General features: G+C 33.2%; 1 protein-coding gene across 3 annotated transcripts in view; it reads right to left on the reverse strand.

Annotated features, from left to right (window-relative positions):
* Positions 1–26,009, reverse strand: part of DCAF10 (DDB1 and CUL4 associated factor 10) — a 43,354-nt gene that overhangs the window by 12,566 nt on the left and 4,779 nt on the right. Inside the window, exons 2-3 of one of the 3 annotated variants that reach the window (XM_061200217.1) lie at positions 16,767–16,880; positions 2,559–2,756 (exon numbers count right to left, since the gene is read on the reverse strand). The exons of 1 other annotated variant lie outside the window; for it this stretch is intronic. In XM_061200217.1, the coding sequence (XP_061056200.1) occupies positions 2,559–2,756; positions 16,767–16,880 (312 nt within the window). The remainder of the gene's footprint in view (positions 1–2,558; positions 2,757–16,766; positions 16,881–26,009) is intronic. One more of the 3 variants, XM_061200218.1, reaches the window with a different exon arrangement.

Below are 26,009 nucleotides of genomic sequence, written 5' to 3' on the forward strand. Positions count from 1 at the left end.
GTCTCAGTAGATAGGTTTTAATTGATTTTTTTCATTTCTCTAATAGATAAGGCAGAAGTGACATTCAAAATATTTAAATAACCAGCCCTGCATGAAAACTAACTAGAGCTGATGCAGGTGACAGTGCTGGAACTGGATCCTGTGATTAGTCTGCTATGTAAGGGGGGCTTCAGCTACTAGATCATAGGGAGAGATCTTGAGGAAAGTATCTCTAGAAGAGGTGCCACGGTACCCAGAAGGTGCCAGGATATGACACGTGGGGATGATTCATGACAGTGACTATTTATCAATTAGTATGGAAGAAGTTCAATCTTTTAACAACCTTTTCAGCTGAACCAGTGCATAATGGTTAAATATCAGTCCTGGTAATAAGTCTATTTCAGGTTTTCTATTTCTTCCTTGATCAGTTTTGCATAGGTGTATTTTTTTGTGTAAACTATTTCATCAAAGTTTTCAAGTATATTGGCAAAAGCTGATCTTATTATCTTACTCTATAGTTTTTATTGTCTTCTTTCTCATTGCTAAGATTGTGTCCTCTCTTTTTTTCTTAATGTATCTTATCAGAGAAGAGCAGGCTTTTAAAAAATCTTTACTGTATTTCATTTTCTATTTCATTAATTTCTGCTTTTAAAAAAAAAGATATTTATCATTTCCATACATCTACTTTCATCAGGTTTACCCTTTTTTATCTTTTTCAGACTTTTTGAGTAAGATGTTTAGTTCATTAATTTTTAGTCTATCTGTCTCCTGATTTCACTATGATTTTTTTCTTTGAACCATGAATTATTTAGGAAGTAAGTTTATAAGTCTCCAAACCTGGGAATTTTTATTTACCTGTTGTTCATTAAACTGTACTGGGATCAGGGAAAATGGTTTGTGTGGTAACAATTCTTTGATATTGGTTGAGACTTACTTCGTAGTCCAGAACACGCTCAATTTTTGTACATGTTCAAACTTTTTGCTTTAGAGGATGTATTCACTATTTGGGAGCAGAATTCTACATATGCCTACTAAATCAAGCTTATTAATAATATTAAAATCTTCTATAGACTTACTAGTTTTTTGGTCTGTTTTATCTATTAGTAAATGAGAGAATGATGTTAATATTTTCCACTGAGATGGAGATTCTCACTTTTTCCTTGTCTGTCCGTTTTTGCTTTTTATGGTTTGAGGCTATGTTATTAGGTACACACAAGATAAGAATTTTTATGTTCTAGTGAAATAAAGCTTCTAATATAGTACCTTTTTAAAATCACTAATAATGCTGTATGCCTTAAACTCTATTTTGTCTGCTATTAATGTAGATATAACTATTTTTCTTTGATTTGTATTTATCTTTTATTTTTTCCCGTCATTTTACTTTCAAACTTTCTGTGTTTGTATGTTTTAGGTATACTCCTTATGAAGAACATAGAGTTTGTTTCTGTTTTTTAATCCATCTAGTACTATCTAATAACTGGCTACATTAGTCCATATATACTTATTCTAATTGTTGATATTTGATTATCTGCCTATCATATTTTTGTGCTTCCTAATTTACCTGTCTTTTTAAAAAAATGATTTTCCCCCCTACTTCTCTGCCTCTATTGGATTGATTGTATTTTTTAGCTTTTATCCTTCTACTAATTTGGAAGTTATTTATATTCCTATTCAAATTTTATTTCTAAACTAAAAAATAATTAGTCCTAAATTTAAACAGGTACGCTTGTCTTAGTTTAAAGATAATCAGTAGCTCTATGCTTTGCTCAAACAATATGAATAACTAGAAATCTTTAAGAATATCCCCCTAGTTTTACATATGAGCTCTAAAAAGAACATTTCAGAAACATTTCTGGTGTATTACTGTACTGTCATTTTACCAAAGCTAGCAACAGGAATATTATAATTATTTCCCAAACTTCAACTCTTTCAATTCTCTATAAGGAGATATTCTACTGAAGTGTTTCACAACACAGCCATTAGTGACATTTTAGATGGGATGACTGGTCCCCTGTGCAAACTGTCCCATGCACTGCAGAATGTTTAGAAACTCTGATCCCTGCTGACTAAATGCCAGTAGAAATCCTCCTCTCTTCTCCTGTAGTGACAACTAAAACTGTACCACACATTATTTCCAAACACTCCCCTAAGGATCAGTACCACTCCAACTGAGAAACCACTCTTTTAATGCATGAAAACAAAGTGCAAAAATTACAAAATAGATTTAGAATTGAAGGACCAAAGAGTGAAAAACATTTCAGTTCCACAAAGGAAATAATAACAAAAATATTTTTCCTTAAATTCCTTAAATTCAGGAAACTCATCTTATAAACCAGTTTTCATCATTAACTATATTACTTGGTCTCCTTTCCACATAATTTTCTCCAAGTTTTTTAGTCACAATATGTGACTAAGTGCAAGGAATAAAAGATGGAATCACTTTCTGATTGTTTTTTCCCAAAGCCAGTTTCTTTCTCCTAAAGAGATATGAGAGCTAAGACAGAACACTGAATTTGTTTACCATCTTAAAAACATTTTTTTGTTGTTCATGATCCTAACATGATCTCCTATTCACAAACCTGTTGGTGTCCCAAATAATGACATTTCCATCAAATCCTGACGTTACTAAGAGTCTTGTATTAGTATCATATTCGATGTTCTTCACCCAGCTAGTGTGACCATGTAAAGTGCATACTTTGCTGTTCAGTTTTCTCAGATCCCATAGTGCTATTGTAGTGTCATCAGAGCAGGTAGCAAACAGCCGGTTATCAAGAAATCTACAAAGCAGAAAAGAAAAACTAGTTCATTTAATCTCTTATTAAAGAAAAACTGAGAAGCAGTCTCTGTATTAGGAATCAAGAAAACAAATCAAAAAAGGACTACAAACTCACTGTATAAACCCAGTGATTCTAATATATAATAAATAGTAAGTATAATCCACATAACCACAGAGAAGGATACTATGATTTAGTGAGGGCCATGTTGCAATTTTATCTGTTTTACATTATTGATTTTTATTCAAAACTAGAAGTAGGGGTAGGTGTTTAGAGAACAGTGCTAGAGAAAACGAATTAGAATCTGTATAGGAAACACAAATGGTGAGAGACAATTTAATAGGAGACAAAGGAGATTTTGAATACTTAATTGCAAGTGAAACATATTAAGCATAAAGTGTTCAAAATTATGAGAAATATTTACTCTGCTACCAATAACATCTCTATTTAGAGTACATTTCTCTTTAGAATATATTTACATACAAAAATTGCTACTAAAGTGCCATAATTTTTAATCTATTAATTCAAAGCCATTCCCCAAATAATCTCACTTCTAGGACAACCAAGAAGAAATGGAAAAATTCTTAAAAAGGTACAGTTTCCCAAGACTGAACCAGGAAAAAGTAGAAAATATGAACAGATCAATTACCAGCAATGAAATTGAATCAGTAATTTAAAAACTCCCCACAGGGAATTCCCTGGCGGTCGAGTGGTTAGGACTCTGCGCTTTCGCTGCCAAGGGCCCAGATTCAATCCCTGGTCTGGGAACTAAGATCCCGAAAGCTGTGTGGCGCAGCCAAATAAATAGATAAATAAATTTTCTTTTTTAAAATAAATTTATTTATTTATTTATTTATTTTTGGCTGCATTCGGTCTTCATTGGTGCACGCGGGCTTTCTCTAGTTGTGGCGAGCGGGGGCTACTCTTCATTGTGGTGCTCAGGCTCCTTCTCATTGCGGTGGCTTCTCTTGTTGCGGAGCATGGGCTCTAGGCACGCGGGCTTCAGTAGTTGTGGCACGTGGGCTCAGAAATTGTGGCATGCAGGCTCTAGAGCGCAGGCTCAGTAGTTGTGGCGCACGGGCTTAGTTGCTCTGCGGCATGTGGGATCTTCCCGGACCAGGGCTTGAACCCGTGTCCCCTGCATTGGCAGGCAGATTCTTAACCACTACGCCACCAGGGAAGTCTGATAAATAAATTTTAAAAAATTAAAAAGTAAAAATAGGGCTTTTTATATATATATATAAAATTAAATCACTTTGCTGTACACCTGAAAGTAACAAAACTAACAAACTATACTCCAATATAAAATAAATTTTTTAAATTTAAAAAAATTTAAAAAAACGACTTAGGGTGGGAAGCTGTTACTTAGTGATTATATATATTTCAAAATAATTTTATGGCTATGCATAAATTAGTTTGTAAACTACATTAATAAATTAATAAGATTTTTAAAAAAACTTAAAAGCTTTTGTACAGCAAAGGAAACTACTGACAAAATAGTTTGAAAAGACAACCTACTGAATGGGAGAAGATACTGCAAATGATACAACTGATAAAAGGTTAATATCCAAAATATATAAACAGCTTATACAACTCAACATCAAAAAATACTTTTGGCCAACTGCATCATTGTGATAAAAAAAAAAAAATACTAACAACCCATCTTTTAATTTTTCCAAAGAGAAAATGCAGATGGCCAAAAGGCACATGAAAAGATTAAAAAACCACAATGAGGTATCACCTCACACCTGTCAGAATGGCTATCATCAAAAAGAACACAAATATCAAATGTTGGTGGGTATGGGGAGAAAAAGGAACCCTCATACACTGCTGGTGGGAATGTAAATGGGTACAGGCACTGTGGAAAACAGTATAGAGGTTTCTCAAAAACTAAAAATAGAACTACCATATGACCCAGCAATTCCACTCCTGGGTATATATCGGAAAAAAACAAAAACACTAATTCAAAAAGATACATGCACTCCAATGTTTATAGCAACATTATTTACAATTGCCATGGTATGAAATCCACCTATGTGTCCATCAACAGATGAATGGATAAAGAAGATGTGTTATATATATACAATCGAATACTACTCAGCCATAAAAAGGAATGAAACTTTGCCATTTGCAGCAACATGGATGGACTTAGAGGGCATTATGCTAAGTGAAATAAGTCAGACAGAGAAAGACAAATACTATATGATATCACTTACATGTAGAATCTAAAAAATACAACAAACTAGTGAATAAAACAAAAAAGAAGGCAGACACAGATATAGAGAATAAACAAGTGGTTACCAGTGGGGAGAGGGAAGCAGGGAGGGGCAGGAGAGGGGTAGGAGGGAGGGAAAAAAATGGGGTTATTATGGGATTATATGAAATCATCTGTGTGAAACTTTTTGAAAATTGTAAAGCACTACAGAACTTTAAAAAATCTTTCATTCAGTAAAAAAAAAGAAAATATACCATCATTTTTTATCTATTAATTCAAAAGCATTCCCCAAATAATCTCACTTAGCAACATTTTATTAGGACCAGTCAAGATTACAAAATAGATAATTAACAGTTTTCCAAGGCAATAGAAATAAAAGCAAAAATACATAAATTGGACCTAATCAAACTTATAAGCTTTTGCACAGCAAAGGAAACCATAAACCAAATGAAAAGACAACCTATGGACTGGGAGAAAATGCTTGTAAACGATGTGACCTCCAAGGGCTTAATTTCCAAAATATACAAACAGCTTGTACAACTCAATAACAAAAAAACAAACAACCCAATCAAAAAATGGGCAGAAGACCTAAATAGGCATTTCTCCAAAGAAGACATACAGATGGCTAGTAGGCACATGAAAAGATGTTCAACATTGCTAATTATTAGAGAAATGCAAATCAAAACTACGATGAGGTATCACCTCACAAAATGGCCATCATTAAAAAGTGTACAAATAATTAATGCTGGAGAGGGTGTGGAGAAAAGGGAACCCTCCTACACTGTTGGTGGGAATGTAAATTGGTATATCCACTATGGAAAACAGTATGGAGGTTCCTTAAAAAACTAAAAATAGAATTGCCATATGATCCAGCAATTCCACTCCTGGGAATATATCAGGAAACTCTAATTCAAAAAAAGACATGTACCCCAATGTTCATTGCAGCACTATTACAATAGCCAAGACATGGAAGCAACCTAAATGTCTATGGACAGATGAACAGATAAAGAAGACATGATATATATGTACAAAGGAATACTACTCAGCCATAAAAAAGAATGAAATAATGCCGTTTGCAATAACATGGATGGACCTAGAGATTATCATACTAAGTGAAGTAAGACAGAGAAAGACAAATATGGTATGATATCACTTATATGTGGAATCTAAAAGATGATACAAATGAACTTATTTACAAAACAGAAGCAGACTCACAGCCCTAGAAAACAAACTTATGGTTACAAAAGGGGAAAGGGGGGTGGATAAACTAGGAGTTTGGGATTAGCAGATACAAACTACTATATAGAAAATAGATAAACAACAAGGTCCCACTGTATAGCACAGGGAACTATATTCAATATGTTGTAATAAACCATAATGGAGAGAATATGAAAAAATATATATATATAACTGAATCACTTTGCTGTATATCAGAAAATACAACATTGTAAATCAACTATACTTCTATAAAAACAAAAACAAAATAGACAATTAAAATACTCTATAATTCAGATTTTTAATTATTTTACACTAATTTCTCAATCCTTAGAATATATTTTATAGAAACACTTAAAAAATAATAACCTACCTATCACATTTTAATTTCTGCTTAATTCAACATTAGGATGCTTTCTCTAACATATTCTTTTATATATAACTACCTAATCTCTCGCAGAAGAAATGAATTCTGGAGTTTCTTCTAAGATATATATATATATATATATAGATAGATAGATATATAGATATAGATATATAGATATATAGATATATAATTATTTTGAATTATTATTATTTAGAATTATATATAATTACTTTGTCTCAGAAATCAATCTCAGTATCCACAACACCATAATGGCCTTCCTGAAACTAACACGATTTTAAAATCCCAGGCTTTTGTACAGGCTGTTTCTGCTACCTGAAACCACATCCTCTCTACCTCTTGACCTGGATAACACTTGCTTTCTTTTTAATAGCCAGCTATCATCCCTTCCAGGAAGGCTTCTCTCCCTATCCAGCCTGGGCCAGATTTACCGATCTTCTAATTTCCCAAAGCACTCTACAGTTATATGGTAATACTTAATGTTACAGTGTAAGGAATAAATTTACAAGGCTATAAACTCCTTGAAGGCAGGGGAAACCTGTCTGCATAATTCATGATTAGATCTGCAGTACCCAACACACACAGTCCCACTCACAAATATTTATTAAATGAATGAATAAGATAGAAGTTCACTGCCTAGTGGAGAAGACATTATAAATACATAGTTATACAAAATAAATGTGTGGGGAGTAAGCAAAGAAAAGAGGATGGTTAGGACAGGTTTCATGGTGGTGTCATTTGAACTGACTTAAAAAAAATGAGCAGGAACCCTAAGTGGCCAAGGGGTAAGCAAAGGTACAAAGGTGTGTACGGGGATGGTGTACTCTGAGAGGCAACAGCAGTTAGAAGTGCTGTGTGTGGAAAAGTAGAGACAAGTAGAGAATATATCATGGTATTATTCTATAGTGATTCCCAATAACTATTTCTTAATTATAAATACATGCCCATTGAAAATATTTTTTTAAATGGAAAAAAATCCACCACCAAAAATAACCACTGTAATTGATATTTAGCCTAATTCATGTATTTCAAGCCTAATATTATTTCATAACTATTTTGCCATGTCATTAAAGATTTATTGACAAAATAATTCTTAATGGCTGAATAGCATTCACCGTGTGAGTGAACCATCATCTTTTCTCTTTTTTAAACTAATTTGCAATTTTTGGATGTTTAGATTGCTGCCAATTTATTACTATTCAAAACACTATGATGAATATGCTAACAGCCAAATATTAATCACATTCCTAGTTATTTTTCTAAATACATTTCCAGAAAAATGTATTGTTAAGTAAAAAGGGATTTTTTTTAAAAGGTAAGGCTTTTGCTACATATAGACAAATTGTCCTCAAAAGAACATACCAATATCTAGTTCTACCAGCAGTTACGAGAGTGTCCGCTTCTCCAAACTCTTCCCACGCAGGTATTTTTTAATACCTGTGCTAAGTGCTAGGAAAAAAATATCATCTTGTTTTAAGTTGAAACTTATTTTTAGTAAAGTTGAACTTTTTTCATATTAATTGGAAGATTATATTTCTTTGGGGAATTGCTATTCATGTTCCTTGCTGATTTTCCTCTTGCAATATTATTTTTATTGAGTTACAAAATCTGTTTATAATATGACTAATATTCTTCAGTTTTTCAAATACAGTATGTTGAATATGTTTTCCATATATTTCTATCTTTAAATGTGGTTCACAATGAAATTTAATTATTATATTGTCAAATCCATTTTTTCCCCTTATAGTTTTACCTTTACTGATGAGGCTTTTAAAAGTAAAAATATTTCAATGACTTCCACACTTGACAGGAATTAGACGATTTAAAAAAATACAAAATAACAAAGGCTACTGGAAAGTCAAGTCAAACTTTTAAAATAAATTGATCATCATCATAGAAGCATCTTTATATATTTGAAAATTTTAGGGAAAAAAACACTAAGCTATTTTATTTCGTACAGAAAATAATGCACATATGGATTCAAAACCCCAGTGGGATTATATTGCTGTAGGCCGCAGTGGTCCACCCTGAAGGGTTTTAAGCAAGAAAGTGACATGATTGGTTAAGACTTTCAGAAGGATCTCTGAGCTGGCTAGTTTCCAAAACTATATTCATAAAAAATAAAATAAAGTGAGGGATTGGTTTAAAAATTTTTGTCAGTAAGGCCACTGAAAAAAATTACTATTGTTGCATGGATATTTTAATATCAGTAATGCATAAAATATAATCATGGAACAAAAGTTAATAATTTTTAATTGAATAAGTTTACTTTAATGAAAAATTCAATACTTAGACTTTAGTTTTCTCATTTTTGCCTCAAAGTATTACCTGTTAAAAATTTTGGTACTGGAGAATCATTGGTAAAGAGAGTAGATAAATTATAGAAAATTAAGAATGTAGACTAGGAGACCAGTTAAAGCACCCTCAACAATTCTTATCCCAAAGTAAGCAGACACAGAAAGTGTAAAGTGGTAGGTAAGTCTTGGAGGTCTGGCCCAATCCTCTCAAATTAAAACTTAGTCTACCTAATAAGTTAATAATTATGAAGTATTTTCAACTACATGGTCTCTAATAAACAAGAGACACTCCTTCACACACACTGAAATCTCTGAGTTTCTGAATTACAGAACTTTTCCATATGTCTCCATTAAACTCCAATATATGACTATAACAGCTCTGGATAAATTGAGGTCTTCATTATCAGAGGATGATTGGTAAAGGATAACAGCAATTGAAATTGAATTTTCTTAAAACAGGTACCAACATTTCATTGTACAAGGGAAAGAAAGTGTTGTATATTAAAAAAACAAACTAAAAATCATCAAAAAAGGCCTTTTTAAATTTATTTAACTATATGCAAATTCTTAAAACAAGAATAAATTAAATGGGTTTTTTGCATAATCTTTCCAATGAAATTATGAAGCACAATATGACATCCTTACTTCATATCTGAATTTTGTACTATAATAAAAAGAGGGCCATTTCTGTATAACATTCAAGGTCTTTATCAATTTTCCCAAAGGCCTTTCCTTAGTCCTGTGAGATACTCACATAATTCTTTGAAGTTTCTATCATGTCATCATTTCTGTCGTTCTCTTTTCTCTAATTGATAACTAGTCTAACTCTGTCAGATCCTCATTTGCCAATGATTTTCACCAGTTCTCTAACATCACTCTCAAGGCCTTGCAAAATTTTACATCCTTTGCAAAATCAGAAATTTCATGTTCCCCATGATAAGCACTGCCCCTACATTATATTGTTTGAAATATAACAATCAGGAAAAGACCAACAAAGACGGTAGGAGGGAAAAGCAGATCCTGGAATATTTAAATGTGTACTAATTTTTTAACTGCCATATCACTAAGTAAATATTCTTAGGATAACCTCAGTTCCCCCTCTAACCTCATAACTGGGGGGCCTTGATTGTTAAATGGACTCTTAGATCTTCATACAGAGTCCTCATGAATGAGAAGTAAGGCTGTATATTGGGCTTAAGAATTTAAATTACATATTTTTTCCCTTACTTTCATATGAAGCAACAGAAAATACTCTCCACAACTATCAATATTTTTATTTTACAATATAAGCAAACCTCAAAACTAAGAAATGAACTAGAAGACATTACTAAGTATGTGGAAAATGACTATCTAGAACCAAACCAGGAAATGCATGCCCATATCTCTGAACAGTACAGTGAGGTGGTCCAATGGAACTGAGTATGAATTCCAGCTCTACCACTTTCTATAAAAAGACCCCGGGGAAATCTCTTTATCTGAGTTGCAGTTTCTTCATTCCTTAAAATGGGTACAATATCTGTCTCACATCGGGATACTGTGAGGATTAAACAATATAATGTATCAAAAGTGCGTCACAAAAGGTTTGGCACATGGTAAGTACTCAAAAAATTAATAAGTAATACACAATTAAGCTCATGCTAGAGGACCCTTCAGATCTTACTCAAAACACTTAAGTGATATGTACTTCTAAATAGCTTCAAAATCTGTTTTTCTAACAAACAGATAAGCAAATTCAAATTTGTAGGTGTGGGGTACTAGGGCAGGCATATTGATAGCAGCAAATGAGAAATGACATTGAAAAAGAACACAAATTCTAATAGCAAATTAGAGGTCATTTTGAGTAGGGGCAAACAACTTGACATGTCTTTTTGAGATAAAAAATTTTTTAATTGTAAAATATTAGAAACATAAAGAAAATTATGAAGAATATAACAAACATCTGTGATACCCACCACCCAGCTTTATCAAATATTAACATTTGGTTATATTTCAGATTTTTTTTGAACATTACAAACACAGTTGAAGACCCCTGTATATCCCTCCCCAATCCCACTCCCCTCCCTCCCTCTCCAGGGGGAACCACTATCCAAAATTTGTTGTTTGTCACTCCCCTTGCAAGTTTTTAATATTATGAATTCATAACTATGTATCCATAAGTAATTTACAGTTTTGTTTTGCATTCAACTTATTCTATAAATATTTAATGAGCACCCACTATGTGGCACAGTTCTAGGTGCTAGGGATAGAGCAGAGAACAAACAAACAAATACATGCCTTCATCAAGTTTATGTTTATTTATTTTTAAACTTTATATAAATGGTATCACACTGTACAGCTCATTCTACAATTTGCTTTTCTGGCTCGACCTTGAATTTCTGATATATCTCAGACGCTGATGCTTCTAGTTCATTTATTTTAACTGATGTATAGTATTCCATCGTTTGAGTATACAATTCATTTATCTTCCTCTTGATGGAGATTTGTTTTCAACTTCTCTCTATTACTAACGATGCTGTAATGAACCTTCTTTAGACATTTCCTTGTTCACATGTGCTTTAATTTATTTTAAACAATCGATCTTCAATTTTACCAGATATTGCTAAATTGCTCAAAATAATTTTACCAATTTATATTCCATCAATAATGTCTAAGAGTTTCTATTTCTCAGCATCTTTGTCAATATTTGATATTTCTTCATTGTTATTTTTATTTGCATTTCCATGATAATTAGTAAGCTTGAAAATCTTTCCATATTTATTACTCATTTTATTTTCTCTTATGTGAGTCTCTGCCTATTTTGCTCTAAGGTAATTGTTTCATATATTCTGGATACTAATCCTTTTTTTGGCTATGTACATTGAAAATATCTTCTCCCACCAGCTTATAGCTTACCTTCTCACACTGTTATGTCTTTGGTTATAATGAAGTTTTAAATTTTAATGCAGTTGAATTTATCAATCCTCAATGGTTTATACTTTTTGTGTCTTAAAAAAAATCCTTTCTCGTACTTAGAACATAAATATTCTATATTTCTTCTAAAAAGGTTTGCTTTCATAATTACATCTTTAACTGGCAATTATTTTTAGTTATGGTATGAGATAGAAATCTAATTTCATTTTCTTTTTTTCATATATATAACATATATAAAATTTTCATATATGCATGGGTCTGTTTCTGGAAGTTCTATTCCATTCCATAGGTCACTTAATCTATCCCTGTCCTAAGACAACGTCTGATATCTGGAGGGGTGAGTACTCCTACAATCTCAGTCTTCCTCAAAATTTTCTCAGACATTCTTGGCACTTGCTGTTCAACATGAACTTTTAAATCAAGTTTTTTAAAAAAAAAATTCTGTTGGGATTTTGATTAAAACTGCACTAAATTCATAGACTAATTTGGGAAGAACTGACTTCTTTATAATACTTAGTTTTCTCCTTCAGAGAAGATTTGCGTTTCTTTTTGCAGGTACCTGACAGCCCTGCCAAGCTGGATCCAGTTTAAAATTGCTGGCTGGAGGGTTTTGGACCATATGGCAGTGTGAAGGCTGCATGAAGGCTGGCTTGTGGTTAGAAATTCAGAGATTTTCTGACATCACTCTACCCAATGCCACAGTCTAGATGAACAAGGTGGTTTATTTCTAGATCACCTTTATGCTGAAATTGTAGCTCTTTGGAGTCCCCAGCCTTATGCAGAGTTTTCTACTAGACTCCTCACCTTGAACTGGACGTAGAATTAACTCTCCTGTCCTTTGTACTCCTCACACCTGTCAAAACAGAAACTCAAGAGTCACAGGCATTTGGCAGATGCCTTCAGGGTAAAAGCCAGCTGAGTAGTGTTTACTTCTTTGCATTCCTGCTTCATTTTTGGCCCTAGGATTCCTTTCTTATCAGTTCAACTCTACATTAAAAAAATATTTTAAAAAAATTTATCCAGCATTTCTATTTTTAGTAGAAAGGTTGTTCAAGGTATTTACAATCTTCTACAACCTAATTTTTATCTGCTTGATTTACCAGTTTTGGACAGAACTGTATTAAAATATCTTAATATGATTATAGACATGTAATTCATTATTATTGTTTTTGCTTTCTTAATTTCAAGTTGTATACAAACTCATGATTATGATATCTTCTTGTTGGATTTTTCTTTTTATTAATATTTACTGCTGCACTTTCCTTATTAAAACCTTTGGTCTTATATCTTTCCAATAATGATAACCTACATCAGTTTTCTTTACCCATTTCTGGGTAGTTTTATTTTTGGTATCTCCATAAAGAGTATATACGTGATTTTGTTTTTTATTCAAATTGCTATCTCTGTGCCTTTTAATAAAGAAGATCAATCCATTTATATTTACTGTGAACTATTAATATATTTGGAACTATTTCTACTTCTTGTTTTCTATTTATCCTTCCTTTCTTTTGCTTATTTTTTTTTTACTTTTTTAAGCTTTCCTTTCTTTTACTGAACTGATCAAGTTTTCAATATTCTCTGCCACCCACCTTTGCTGGTTTGGAAGCTATAAACTATAGTTTTATTATTTTATTTTAGTTTTTTTCATCATACATATTTAATTATAGATTGTTCTGAAAGAGTCTGAAATTAGTTAATATTTCTATCCTCTTCCTGAACATGATGTGGACCTTAAATGTTATACCTTCCCACTGAACAAAACTCCCCCACACATACAACCTATTTGTTGTTACCATCCAGAGCTACAATGTGTCATTTGGTAGCCATTAGCTACATGTGGCTAATGAGTCCTTAATATGTGGCCAGTCTGCATTGAGATGTGCTCTAAGTGTACTATATACACTGGATTTTGAAGATTTAGCATGAAAAAATGAAAGTATCAATAAAATATCTCAGTATTTTTTATACTGATTGCATGTTGAAATGATAACATTTTAGGCATACTGGAGTAAATAAAATATATTATTAAAAATTAATTTCATGTCTTTTTTTTAATGTTACTAGACAATTTTTAATTTAAAATTATAATTGTATTGGATAGTGCTAGAGTTTTCATTTTAACTTTGTTTTAAATGCACCCTCCCTCACAAAAATCCTAAATTATTATCTTTCTGCTATTAATAGTTAATAACATTTACAATTTCACTGAATCAAAATTCTTTATTCTGGAATAACAATTTACCTGGATATGAAATGGTATTAAACATTACTTTGTCTTAGTATTTAAGATATTACTCCTTTTTCTCCTAGCATCAACTGTTGTTGATAAGAAACCAGTCAGTTTAATTATCGTACCTCTGTAGGTAATCTGGCCTCTAACTTTGGTGGCTTTTAAGATTTTTTCTTTATCTGATATTCTAGAATTTCACCACAACCTGTCTAGATGTAGCTTTATCTTTGTTTAACCCACTTGATTCTAGAGTTTACTTTTTTTTAATTAATTAATTAATTAATTAATTAATTAAAAAAAAAAATTTTTTTGGCTGTGTTGGGTCTTTGTTTCTGTGTGAGGGCTTTCTCTAGTTGTGGCAAGCGGGGGCCACTCTTCATCGCGGTGCGCGGGCCTCTCACTATCGCAGCCTCTCTTGTTGCGGAGCACAGGCTCCAGACGCGCAGGCTCAGTAGTTGTGGCTCACGGGCCCAGTTGCTCCGCGGCATGTGGGATCTTCCCAGACCAGGGCTTGAACCCGTGTCCCCTGCATTGGCAGGCAGATTCTCAACCACTGCGCCACCAGGGAAGCCCTAGAGTTTACTTTTGATTCAAGGATTCAGGTCCTTCTTCAATGCTGAAAATTCTCAGCCTTTGTGTCTTCAAAATTTAGTTCTCCTCCAACCTCTGCAACTTCTTTCTTCTGTAACTGAGATATTATACATCTCAATCAATCTCTGGGTTAATTTTTTAGTAATATTTTCTAACCCATTAATTCTCTCATCAGTGATGTAAAGGGTAATGTTTATCCCGTTTATTAAGTTTTTTAATATACCAACTATATTTTTAATTTACAAAAGTTCTAGTTGGTTTTTTCCACATTAACCTATTTTTTTTCCATAATTTTGAGCTATTAATAGGAAGTATCCCTTAACTTATTTCTTTGAGCATCCTAAAAATGCTTTAAAGTTTCTTCCAATCAATGGAATACTATGCAGCCATTAAAAAGAATAAAATCATCCCATGGGTACAAATATGGAATGATCTTAGATATGTCATTAAGTGAAAAAGCCAACGTATATAATAGTATGTGCAGAATGCTACCACTTATATAAAAGTTTATGTATATGTGTGTACATATGCTTGTACATGCATGAACTATCTCAGAAAGGATAGCAAGAAATGTAATAGTGGTTGCCTCTGGGGAGGGGAACTGGGTGGCTAGGGGACAGAGGTGGGAGACAGACTTACTTTTCACTGTTTACCCTTTTGTACCTTTGAATTTTGTACCATGTGCATGTATTACCTAGTCGAAAAAAAATAAATAATTCATTTTTTAAAATAAAGTCTTTGTTGGACTACTCCAAAAAATTAATTTCATCCAGAGAAAATGCCTGTTCTAGTTGCTGGTTTTGTTATGATATTAATATTAGATATCTTCATGAGTTTGGGAATTTTGGTTATAGGCTTATTTTGAGCAAGAAAGATTTAAAAATTTTTTCTCTCTCTTTCTTCCTATTTAATGGTTTTATAGTTGCCCCCACTTGGATTTCTGGAACCAAATCCACTACTAGGCCTCATAATGACATTAAGGCCTCCAGTTTCATGATAATATTGGAGCTATCACATATATACCTTCAATCACCGACTCAACAATGGCTTCATTAAATTCCTGGTCATGAGGCTGTATCTTTATCATCTAAAACCTACAGCCCCAGGTAATTAATAGCTTTTTCCTTTTTTCAGCCTCATTCCAACTGAACCCTGGGCTTCATATAGTAATTCTGGCTCTGGTTCCTGCCTCACATGAAACAATTTTAGCATTTTTGATTCCTGACAGGAGCTAAACTACTATATGTCAGTGCCTGACTGAAAACCCAGTCGGCTTATGGTTTCAACCCTGTAACAGCTTTGTGTCTGTGTTCCGGTCTGGCCATATGGCCACAAAGACCTTTATGTTGTTTCAGAGCCTGGCTGTATCTTTTGTGCTATGTAATCTATTGTTCTATATGTTTGGAGCTAGAGGTTACATCAAAATTCAATATGTCACCTTGACTGGAAGTAATTTCCTCATTTATTTTTTTTTGAACATTAAAAGTAATCATTATGAAACTCATATAATCTCACTATATAAAGTTTAGAAAATAGAAAATTACTCATAATCCATTCATTCTGACACATCCACTGTAAGCATTTAAAAATATTTCCTTCTCATCTTTTTCTTCTGCCTCATGTCATATTTATATAATTTTTATGATTTTAACCTGTACTATCGCAAGCATTTGTCCATGCTGATATGTAGTCTCTGTAACCATCATTTTAATGACTGCATATTAGTCCACCAAGCTATTCAACTGTTATTTACTTCCCACATTATTGAGAATTTAAGGAGCTTCCAACAATGCTATAAAGAAGTTTTTCTGTGCATATGTGTTTTTTTCCCTCAATAGTATGAATTTGGGGGCTGGTAGTGAGAGAGGCTAAGCAATGGGACTGCCCAAAAGCATTACAGGACTATTATAATACATGGCTGAGATTCATAATGATGACCCTAATACACAAGGAGAAAAGGTGAGATCATATGGAAGTGAAAATGCATTTCAGAAAGATTCCAATCCAAAATGGTTAACAGTAAGTTTTGTAATTAAAGGGATAAGTTTCACAATTCCAAATGTGTATCACCTAGTACTGCTGGACAAGGCATTATAAATTTTCATTAACTTCCAAAACAGAATATTTTGGGTCACATTAATAAAGTTCACTTTTTCACTAAAATACTAACCTTATATTATTTACACAGTCTTCATGAGCTTCAGAAAGTGTTTTTATGTGCTTTGAAGATATAGGATCAAAAAGCAGAACTTCAGTCTGTTCACAAGCAACTGTCAGCACTGACCTGGAAGCAAACGACACATTTCTCTTATTTAGTTTTTTAGCATTCTCTGGTTATTGATATTCAACTATTTATAACTACACAAGTTATAGATGAATAACTTCTTTTTGTCCACATTAGTAGCAGATATTTAAAAGACTGACACTATTCACTGTTGAAAGTAGTAGTAGGAAATGGTACTCTCATACATTATGGTGAAGTGTAAACTGGTGCGGCTTGTGTGGAGAGTACCAGTATCTATCAAAATTTTAAACATGCATACTTTTTGACTCAGCAATTTTTTTCTGGGAATTCAATCTAGAGAAATAATCATTTCTAAATACAAAGAAGCACATTTAAAGATATGCTTCATTGTAGGGAGAAATTGAAAGTAACCTAAATGTACATAAAAGAAGGAATGGTTGATTATATAAGCCATAGTATATAATACTTTACAATATAGTACAACATTTAAAAAGAAAGGGATAACTTTATGTGGATATGAAGAACTCTAAAACATATTTTTAAATGAGAAAAGCTGGTTGCAGAAAAACATGCATAAATGAGGCAACTTAGGAAAAAAATCATATACAACAAAATTAGGTATTTCTTCATCAGTATCTATAAAAATGCACTGAAAAGGTCTAGCATATACCCTACCAAACCAGTTTGATATAGTCAAACTTAACCTTTTCCTTTATGGATTTTTAGTATTATCTCTTGTTTCAGCCCTTTCCTATTACAAAGTTGTATTTTTATAAACCTTTTATAAACCCCATTTTGATTTCTGAAAATCTATTGTCATTTATTTATTTTGCCTTAGTTTTCTGTAGGCGCTGATCTTTCAGATTCAGACCTAGCAAATGAAATCCTGAGTCTTTGAAAGTTCAGGTCTTCTCAATTTATAGTTCCAATAACAAATGGTATTTTTACACTTTAAGATGAAAGTGTGTAAGATGGAATTTTAAACGGCCAAATTTTTCTATTCAGAACAAACTTTTTAGATAAAGTGGGGAGGGAAAAAAATCTACTAAATTGAAGTCTTTTCCATATGTAGTAATCATGAAATTATCCTTTAAAGGGTGTCTGCATAAACCCTTTTGTGAGGTATCTGGATTTCAAAAATTTACTAATATGTGAAGGATTTTTGTAGGATTTTTGTGCTAGTTGACCATCATGAGTAAAAGTATTCAAATTAATATATGTAATTTTAGAAGATGTATAAATAATTTCTTTTTGTTGGTCAGAAGAGTCATGAAATGAAATTTTCTCCTTTTTGTGCATAAAAGTAATGAATCAATGATTCTGGGAGAGTCTTAATCTTAAACATTGTACATAACAGACCTATTAAAAAAAAGAGAGAGACCTATAAAACTGATAGTCTTTTTCTTTTTAATTAATTTATTTTATTTATTTTTGGCTGTGTTGGGTCTTTGCTGCTGTGCGCGGGCCTTCTCTAGTTGCGGTGAGCGGGGGCTACTCTTCGTTGCATTGTGCAGGCTTCTCATTGCGGTGGCTTCTCTTGTTGCAGAGCACGGGCTCTAGGCACGCGGGCTTCAGTAGCTGTGGCTTGCGAGCTCAGTAGTTGTGGCTCGCGGGCTCTAGAGCGCAGGCTCAGTAGTTGTGGCGCATGGGCTTAGCTGCTCTGCGGCACGTGGGATCTTCCTGGACCAGGGCTTGAACTCGTGTCCCCTGCATTGGCAGGCAGATTCCTAACCACTCTGCCACCAGGGAAGCCCCATCTTTTTGGTTTTAATACCAAAAAATCTATTACAATAGATTACAGTCTATTTTTGTACATGGCATGATTTGTAACTTTTTAAAATGGATGTCATTTGTCCAAACATCAAAGCCTATACTTTTCTAAATGCCATCTTTATCATATACAAGTTTTTTGGGGGGACTCTATATTCTAGTCTATGCAATACCAACACACTATTTTAATTTCTAAAAGGTTTGACAAGTGGCAAAGCAAGCCTCTCATTGCCCTAATAAACATTTTTTGGGGGTGCTAATGTCATACTTTCTCTTTCAAATGAATTTTAGATATAGCATTATCAGGTACTACTAAAAAATCTTGTTGGTATTTTTATTAGGATGCAGTAACTTTACAAATTAATTTGGTAGAATTTATATCATACAGTATTGAATCATCCCATCAGTAATATGCATAGTTTCCCACATATTCAGGATTTTCTTAGCAAGAGTATTGTAACAATCCTTGGACCTTTGAACATCCTTATACATTTAGAATTGACTTAGGAAGTTACGTGTACACACACACACACACACACACACACAGATCCACCTGTGGATTTTAATTGAGATTGTAATAAATCTAAAGAAAAGTTTGCATAGAATTGACATCTTGACAATATGGAGTCTTCCAATCCTTGAACATGTCATATCTCCATTTACAACAGAGATTTTCTCCATATGGGTCATGCCTATCTTTTGTTATATCTATTCCTGGGTACTTGAGATTTTTTTTTGATGCTTTTGTAAATGTTCTTTTTAAAATTGTTTCATTTGTTGCTGGTGTACAGAAGAGCAACTGATTTTTAAAATATTATTTATCATCAATCTTGCTATTTTATTTAATACTTTATCATAGGTTATTTTAGGTTTTCTTTGTCAATAATCATATCATCTATAAACAGTTGCTTTGTTCTTTTTTTTAATATAAATTTATTTATTTATTTTTGGCTGCGTTGGATCTTTGTTGCTGCGCACGGGCTTTTCTCTAGCTGTGGTAAGTGGGGGCTACTCTTCGTTGTGGTGCCTGGGCTCCTCATTGCGGTGGCTTCTCTTGTTGTAAAGCATAGGCTCTAGGCACATGGGCTTCAGTAGTCGTGGCATGTGGGCTCAGTAGTTGTGGCTTATGGGCTCTAGAGCGCAGGCTCAGTACTTGTGGTGCACAGGCTTAGTTGCTCTGTGGCATGTGGAATCTTCCTGGACCAGGGCTCGAACTCATGTCCCCTGCATTGGCAGGCAGATTCTTAACCACTGTGCCACCAGGGAAGTCCCTGCTTTGTTCTTTTTAATACTTTTTTTCCTTGTTGCACTGGCTAGGACTTTCAGTACAATGTTGAATAGAAATGTTAATATAGCGTGCACTCTTATCTTGTTCCTTACCTTCAAGAATACATTCACCATTTCATTATTAAGCACAATGTTTGCTGTAGGGTTTATTTGTTTTGGTAGATTCCTATTATTGGATTAAGGAAATTAATTCTCTTCTACTTCAAATCTGCTGAGTTTTTCCATTAATATACATTAAAGTACATAAAACATTTTCTAACACTTATTGAAATTATCCTATAGTTTTCTTTTTAATATGTTAATGTAGGGATTTACATTAATTTATTTTCTAATGTCAAATCAATCTTTCATTTCTACCATATTGCTAGATTCAGTTGGCTAAAACGGTGGGTTCACATCTCTGGCTACCCTCCATTTGCAGATCTTGGCCCTGCAATTTCCTCATTGCCTCAATTCTCTAATCCCTTCAAACATAACTTTTTATATCTTACATTAGATATTTATGTTTTTCTCTACCTTTTCTAATTATTCTCAGTTGGAGGGTTGGTCCAAACCATCTACTCCGCTACTTCTGGAAAGCTACAATCTCTACTTCTTGTATCAGAAATTATGTCCCCCTTTCATTCTGAATATTGTTTATTTGGGTAGTCTCTTGATCAATCTAATGAGTGTTTTTCATTATTCTTTGTCTTTTCGAAGACAGATGTTTCTGTTGAGTATTCCTACTTAATTTTTAGAATTTCACTAATTTTACTCTTTATTGCTGTATTTCTTTCCTTTTACTTTCTTCAGATTTACTTTACTATAACTTCACTATTTTTACTATTTCTTGAGATGGATACTTAGCTAACTAATTTTCCTTGTCTTCCTTTCTAGTTTATTAAAGATTATAATTTTCCTACTAAGTGAGGATTTACTTATATCCCACAACTTTTGCGACGTGGTACTTTCATTATCATTTAGTTCTAAATATTTCTAATTTCCATTATCATTTCTACTTTGACTTATGAGTTATCTATAAATGTTTCTTAACTTGAAAATACATGAGGTTTTTCTAGTTATCTTTTTGTTATTAATTTCTAGCAATCACACTATACTGAGAAACTACTTAATGATAATCTTTTGAAACATGTGGCCTTACAAGAGAGCAATTTTTAAATCATCCTTGTATGTTTGCAAAAAAAAACCATGAGGCAGCTGTTACATATAGTCAAATGTGATATTCAAAAAAATATTAAATATTCAATAGTAATATAAATTAACATGAATAAAAATTTTAAAACATTAAAAAATTAAACTAACCTATAAAAATGCTTGCCAAGTGGTATTAGTTCTAACTCAAATTGTTCATCAAATTATTCTAGTAATTCCCAATCATTTATTAATTTTTGGAAATTGTAGCCATAATCGTTTTTTTGACCCAGATGCCTTTGTCTGAACCATGAACTGCCACAGGAAATTGCATAAAGCCCCTCCAAGAATTTCCACATTAAATAGGTAGTCATTCATATAAAACACACTTATGGTTACCAAAGGGGAAAGGGAAGGAGGGACGGATAAATAAGGAGTATGGGATTGACAGATATGAAAAACAGATAAGCAACAAGAATTTACTATATAGCACAGGGAATTATATTTAATATATTGTAACAACCTATAATGGAAAAAAATCTGAAAAAAATATATATATAACTGAATCACTTTTCTGTACACCTGAAACTAACATAATATTATAAATCAACTATACTTCAATTTAAAAAAATTCCTCATAAATAGGTAGTCATCAAGTAACCTGTAGACTTGATAAGTAAAAAAAATCACTCTTAATAGCAACAGAATTGTTAATGGGAGCTGAGTTCTCTTTTCAGCTTTTGCTGCAGTTAACAGTAAGTATATTAAAATTTTTTTGGCCCTTATAATGCTTGCTGTTAATTTTTATATTCAATTATATTAATAACTAAGTCACAAAATAATTTATTGATACATCATATTTAATGATATCAAACCTAATCCCTCAGCCCAAATGAGACATAATGTAATACAGCAGTTAACAGCATAAACCAGAATACAAATCCTTTGTGTTTCATGACCTTTCAGCTTCTCAGTTCTCTCAACTAAATGTTTCTGGTAAAGAGACTACTTATGTTGGCAGTCAAGTTCATTAATAGAGTGTTATTAATGTCCATGGTGGGCATGTATTCAGTGGCTTTTGGCAAACTTATCCCACTAAATAAAGGTGAAATTCAGTAAGAATGATAAAATTAGGGAAGTACATCCCAGGAGTCATTCATCCATAAACCATCCTCATAGACCTCATTCACCTGCCATGGATTGTATCCTGCAATGGGCATGCACACTTTGCCAAGAGAATTAATGTTTGGATGGTGCCTGCAGTAGTGCCATTACTCTCATCTGACTGCTCTTTTCATCTCTCTGGATCTCCCCAGAGGCTGCAGTTCCCACAAATGACCACGTGAGAATGACTGGGAGAGTGTGTGAGAAAGGCAGGCAGCCCCACACTAAGGGGAGCCAAATGGTCACTCAGCATTTGCCTATGGATTTTTTGTGTGTGGGGGAGGATACCTGGCATGGGGAGAAGAGCTTAGAGTGGATGCTAAAGCTCTCTAGTGAGATGTTTCTTGGCAGCTTGCTGTGCCAGTTCTTAAATCTTTAGTTGCTATATAATGGGTTACTCTGGGAGATCCTATGGAAGGTGCTTAAGCACTAGGAAGGCACTCAGTGAGCTTGGAGCAGTAACTAACTACTCAACCACCATGGATATATATTAATATTTTAAGAACTGGTACAGCTGAACCAATGTGTACTAGCTGAATATCAGGCCTGAATGCAGTATTCTATACATGCCCTTTAGAGCAAGATTTTAAGTGGTGCTGTTTCTATCTTGTGTATCCTTATGTTTGTGTCTGCCTGTTTAACTGAGGTATGCTGTGTATTAAGATCATCCCCTATGATAATAAATTTTTCTCTTTTCTCTTTGAAGTTATCAATTTTTGATGTATATAAATAAAAAAAACTCAATTTCAGAACTGTTTTATCTTCCAGGTGAATTGAGCTATTATCATTATGAAGTAACCTTCTATCTCTAGTAATTTTTTTTTTTTGCCTTAAAGCCTATTTTGTATATTAATATAGCTCACCAGCTTTCTTTTGTTTAGAATGTGTTTGATATGTCTTTCTCTATCCTTCTAGGATGTGTTCGATATATCCTCTCTATCCTATGTACAAGAAGTACTAGTACTTCTATATTATAATTAGTAATATTTGGATTTATTTTCAGCCATTCTTTGTGCTTTTTGTTATACCTTTTCTACTTTTTTCTCCTTTCCCTTTCTTGACTTCTTTTGGAATTTTTTCTTCTCATTCCAAAATTTTTCTTCTACTAGCCTGGAAATAATATATTTACTTGTCTTTTGGTGGTACACACACATTAAAGCCTAAAGTTAATATATCACAATTCTCCCTCAAAAAAAAGAAAAAAGGAATTTAGAGCATCCCTTCATAATTTATATGCTATTGTTGTCTACTATTTTAGCTACATCTTTGTTAATCCCAAAAGACAAAATCAGATTTAATTTTACATACAAATTTTCCACTTCCTTTGTTCTTCATTCCTTCTAATATCTCTGACCTTACAGTTGTGATTGGGTGCATATGTATTTATTTCATCTTTGTTCTTGACAAGAACAAAGAACCTATCTTTGCTAGGTACAGACATCTAGATTGGCAGTTTTTTCCAGCATAGTAAAAAATAATCACGACTGTCCTCTAATTTACATGATTATTGATGACTAATTGGCTTTCACTCACATAGTTACTCCTTTGAAGGTTTTTTTCTCTAGCTTTTATGATTTTATATTTGTTGTCCTGCAGTTTCACTACATGGCTAGGAAGAATTCCTGCTTGGGGTGTGCTGGGCTTCTTAAATCATGGTTTGGTACCTTTCTTCAATTCTGGAAAGCTCTCAGCTATTATTGCTTCAAGTTTGTTTTACCCTATTATCTATCTCATTTTCTTTAGGAACTGACCAAGTACATGATATGCATTTTCTCTCTACGCTTCATGTCACTGAGCCTCCTTCATATTTTCAGTCTCTGTCTCTCTTGTCTGCATTTTGGATAACTTCTTCACTTCTATTTTCCAATACACTAATTTTCTCTACAGCAGTGCCTAATGTGTTCTCATAGAGGATAGCCTAAGAAAGTCCCATATTATCTAATCTATTAACATAATATTTCTTTTTTCAAAATGTCATTTTAGGAGGTGACAGATTTATATTGACAGTGTTGCTATTGTTTAAAACATTTTTGGAATTCTTTAGAAATTACCTTCTAGTCCATGTATCCTTTCTTTTTTTTTTAAGTGCCAAATTCTAGTCTGGTCTCTATCGAATTCACAATTTTAATTCTTACCTTCTGTATCACCTCTTCTTTTTGTACTGAGAAGTCCTTGTGACAGTGGTTACGGTATCCAGTAAGCTGATTTAACTCATATATGACTGAAGGATATGAGAAATCATTTCATTTAACACAGTATGTCATTTTATATAAAACCATTTTAAGTCCAATAAAAATTTGGGGCATATTAGTAGATGTAGTCAAAAGACTAAAAAATTAAAACACTGAACCATTTTCACCTACCACCTTGACATAAATGAAAAGGTATGGCAATGTGCAATATTGGCAAGGGTATGGGAAGACAAGCACTTTCATATGGGACTGATAGGAATAAGAATTGGTACAGTCTTCACAGAGGGCAATTTAATAATAGGCATCCAAAATCTTCATAACCTTTGACTCATTCTAGGGACTTACCATAAGGGCATACACAAATCTAAAATATTTGTTTAGAGAGAGTTTATTTAAACTAATGAAAAATTTTAAATAATGTTGTAGAAATATATTCATTAACATAAATAATTTGCAATATATTATATGAAAAAAAGCAGGCTACAAAATAGTTGATTCTATCTTTATGTTAAAATAAACATACACAGGGAGTTCCCTGGCGGTCCAGTGGTTAGGACTCGGCACTTTCACTGCCATGGCCTGGGTTCAATCCCTGGTCAGGGAACTAAGATACCACAAGCTGCACAGCGTGACCAAAAAAAAAAAAAAAAAAAAAAAATTTTTTTAAATAAATAAAATAAATATATACAAGGAAAAAATTTCCTTAGATAGCCATTCAATCTCTGGGATCATAAATGATATTTAGCTTTTTTTAGTTCATTTACTGCCTACGTTTTCTAAAGTACAAATTAATTGCATAATTACACATTATCAAATTATTTTAAGTACTAGAGTACCTAACCACCTTTTACAAAAATGTTACTATAGGAAAATGTAGCCCAGATTCAAACAAGAACTATGAGTAATATACTCCTCATTCTAATAGCACTGGCAATGAGAATTCCTTCTTCATAACTCATTCTATCCCTCTCACCCTCTACCTAAAATCCCACCTCCAAAGAGTAGAAACAGCTACTTCTGAAGGCCAGAGGTTGGGAGGAGAGGACCTGGGATATGTTGAAGAGAGGAACTGAAGGGTTATGAGGAATAGACTCCTGGTATTTTGGGAGAAGCTTTAGGAATAGGGCTTGAGGAAGGAAGTGGGGAGAGGAGGTTCCATGGATAAACTTCAGCAAAATAGTTTCTCCCCTCACCAATTTTCTCTGTATTCAGGTGCACAGTCACTGTTACAAGTCAACTGCTATAGGCAGAAACCCCAGAGATCCCAGAACTGAGTCTGATTAAGAAAAAGCATTTGCAACAGTGAAAGCAAACAGGGTGTACTTGCTCAGTGATTCCAGATTCTGTTGCTTTGCTCCTTTGTTAGCACATTTTATGTCTTTCTTCAGCACAATTTTTTACTTTGTTAACCTATCTTCTTTCAGCTTCTCTAACATGACATGCTGCTCCTCCAACCACAGGTCCTTTGACATACCAGTTCCTCCATCTAAAGTATTTCTATCCCCTTCCAAACACTATCTTGACTAATTTATCTTCTACTCATTTTTCCAATCTAGCTCAAGTGTCACTTTCTCAGGGAAACCTTGAAAACTCTAATCCACAACAGATTCTTTCAAGCCTGTAT

This window comes from Eubalaena glacialis, chromosome 9 (genome assembly GCF_028564815.1).
Source record: "Eubalaena glacialis isolate mEubGla1 chromosome 9, mEubGla1.1.hap2.+ XY, whole genome shotgun sequence".
NCBI lineage: Eukaryota > Metazoa > Chordata > Mammalia > Artiodactyla > Balaenidae > Eubalaena > Eubalaena glacialis.